The 2,859-nt window shown below is 61.6% G+C and overlaps 1 protein-coding gene across 1 annotated transcript in view; it reads right to left on the reverse strand.

Moving 5' to 3' along the window:
- Nucleotides 1–1,006: 1,006 nt before the first annotated feature.
- The window catches only part of RAB11B (RAB11B, member RAS oncogene family), a 10,134-nt gene continuing 8,281 nt past the window's right edge, over nt 1,007–2,859 (reverse strand). The window contains exons 5-6 of the mRNA XM_010828266.1: nt 2,567–2,647; nt 1,007–1,992 (exon numbers count right to left, since the gene is read on the reverse strand). Coding sequence (XP_010826568.1) covers nt 1,847–1,992; nt 2,567–2,647 — 227 coding nt within the window. The 3' untranslated portion in view covers nt 1,007–1,846. The remainder of the gene's footprint in view (nt 1,993–2,566; nt 2,648–2,859) is intronic.

Here is a 2,859-nt window from a genome sequence, read left to right on the forward strand (position 1 = left end):
GCCCCATCCCACTCTGGTGGCTCTCCTAGGGCTCAAGGGCACAACTGGCTTCTCCCAGAGGCTGGAGCTTCTAGAACAGCTGCCAGCGCTCAGGTGATGGGTGGGGGGAGACACGCGCGTGCGCGCGCGCACACACACACGCACACGCACACACTCACGGTTATGTGATCAGAGTGGGGTGGGGCATTGCTCTGCCCCCTCCACAGTGAGAAGTGATCCTCAGGCCAGTCCTGCCCACACGGGCCAAGGGGAGAAGCTGGGTCCTGAGGAGACCCAGAGGAACCGTCAGCGCCCTCCACCCCTCCTCTGTCACAGGTGTTCCCCCAGTGGGCACTCCTCAAAGGCTGGTCTAGGATGGAGTGAGCTGGGGTGGAGCTGACATCGAGCAAGGTGACGGCTGAGGAGGAGGCCAGGTGGGCGGTAGAATGTCAGCTGCTGCTGCTGCTGCTAAGTCGCTTCAGTCGTGTTCGACTCTGTGCGACCCCACAGACGGCAGCCCACCAGGCTCCCCCGTCCCTGGGATTCTCCAGGCAAGAACACTGGAGTGGGTTGCCATTTCCTTCTCCAATGCGTGAAAGTGAAGTCGCTCGCTCAGTCGTGTCCGACTCTCAGCGACCCCATGGACTGCAGCCCACCAAGCCCCTCCGTCCATGGGATTCTCCAGGCAAGAGTACTGGAGTGGGGTGCCATTGAATGTCAGCAGTGAACCCCAACCTGGGGGCTGAGAACGGGGAGCAGTGGACACAGCCCACCCTTTCACACCCTCAGGTCTTAGGCCTGGCAGTCCTAGTGCCGGGGGCGTCTAACTGCCCAGCCCCCAGCCTTTCCTGCCTCGGGGCGGCAGGAAGAGGGTCCACCCAACCACACCCTCACCCACCCCAGGACCACGGTGGGATCTGCTCTGTCCTGCGCAGGGGCTGAGCCATGGCGATGGGCGCCTGCAGTGAGACCCCAGCTCAGGAGCGCCACCTGGCAAAGAAAAAGAAGACAAAGGCGCAGCGGCAGGTTTCTGTACAGGAAGTTCGAATTATACATTTTAGTAACCGGGCGAGAGAAACGAGGCATCCGGGCAACAATGCAGGGGCCACAGGGAGAATAAGAGATCGAGAGCTAGGGTTTGGCGTAAATCTTACAAAGTGTATAAAGAATCTGTGTTTCTCTACAATAACAAAAAACCAAAGGCTACAAGAGCGGTTGTATATACAAAACACGGAGATATTGCTTCACTTGCAAACAGGTTCCTGACCAGACGGGGAGACAAGACAGAAAGGGGGGCACAGGATGGGGTGAAGGCTGGAGAGCGCGCTGCGTGCAAAAAGGAGGGGGAGGTGGGGAGAGGGTCTTCTCCCAGCATAAATCTACAGGCAGGAGCTTGAGTCGCGCACGCGCGGGAGAGGATGAAGGCGTGCGCGGTGCCGGCTGTGCGTGGGCGAGCAGGCGGTTGAGAGCCAAGTGTCCGCCTGCCCAGCCCCCGGCGCCTTGCTTGGCTGGCTGAATCAGCCAGGAGTGGGGTTCGGGGTGGGAACCCGCCAGAGAGGGAGGGCGGCGATCGCTCCTCTGAGGCTGCCGTGGAAAACTGGAAGAGCCTGCTGCTCATCCCCCTGGCCTCTGGCCCGCGCCTTCCTCCTACCACCCTCCCCGCCCCGCAGAGATGAGAGGCCCACTGGAACCCAAGGAGAGCAGGTGCAGCAGCCAGGGGCTCCTAGCTTTCCTTGGTCTGGTTCTTCGTGCGGAGCTTGAGGGGAGGGCCGGAGCCAGTCGTAGAGGGGCGGGAGGGTGGGGGCGGGGCAGTGAGAGGGGCGGAGGGCCGGGACGTGCACGCACGCTCGGAACAGGTGCGGGGCGGTCACAGGTTCTGGCAGCACTGCAGCTTGTTGGGTTTCTGTCCGTCGGTGGTGGGCGGCACGCTGATGTCCACAACGTTGTTTCCGGGGGACTCGTCGTGCGCTGCACGGTCCGCAATTTGCTTCTGTGACACGATGCGATAGATCTCTACGGGGTGGGGGGAGGGAAGCACGGGGTGAGGCCGCAGTACTCTTCCGGATGTCACCTCCTCCAGGCAGCCCTCCGGATGCTGAGTTGGAATCCCTCCCAAAGGCTCCCACTGTGCCCTGGGCGCCCCTTAATGGGCTCCCGGAGGTTCCCCCCAATCCCCAAGGCTAGCTGTGTACCCGGAAACAGAAGGACCCACACCTGTCTGCAAATGTACCTCCCACCCAGGGCCACTCATTCTGTAAGATCAGAGGCCTTCTTTTCCAAGGAGACATTTCCAGAAGCCCGTGGGCTCCGAGTCCCTGAGGCCACATGCCTCCCGCCGACCCTGCAGGCTGTTCTCTAGTGAAGCTACCCAGGACCCACCTGCAGGAGGGTCCCTGTGTTGTGAGTGACAGTATGGGTGGGACCTGGCCTCATGCTGTGGAGCAGGCCCTGTCTGTCCCCATGTCTAGACTGAACAGTGGTTTTCATGAAGGAAGGTTTGGGGGCTGTGCTCTGGAGCATGTGACCTGGGTGGCTGGGGCCCTGCTCATGCCCACCCTCTGGGACCCCAGCTTGGCCCTGTGACCACCTGTGAGGATGTTCTTAAATGCTTCCTCCACGTTGGTGGAATCCAGGGCTGAGGTCTCAATGAAGGACAAGTTGTTCTTTTCTGGAAGAGAGGATGTGGCCCAGGTGAGTCAGCGTGGGGGGGTGGGGTGGGGGGCACCCCTACCCTCTCCTGGGGACCCTGCCTGCCTGCCCACTCACCTGGTCCAGGAGATGAAGGTTGGGGGCCAAAGGGGTAGGACTGGATACTTACTCTCGGGGAGGGGAGACTGGCTCTGTGGCCACCGGCATGGAAGATGGACCCCGGGGGGGCCA

This window comes from Bison bison, unplaced genomic scaffold (assembly GCF_000754665.1).
Source record: "Bison bison bison isolate TAMUID 2011002044 unplaced genomic scaffold, Bison_UMD1.0 scf7180017864492, whole genome shotgun sequence".
Classification (NCBI taxonomy): Eukaryota; Metazoa; Chordata; class Mammalia; order Artiodactyla; family Bovidae; genus Bison; species Bison bison.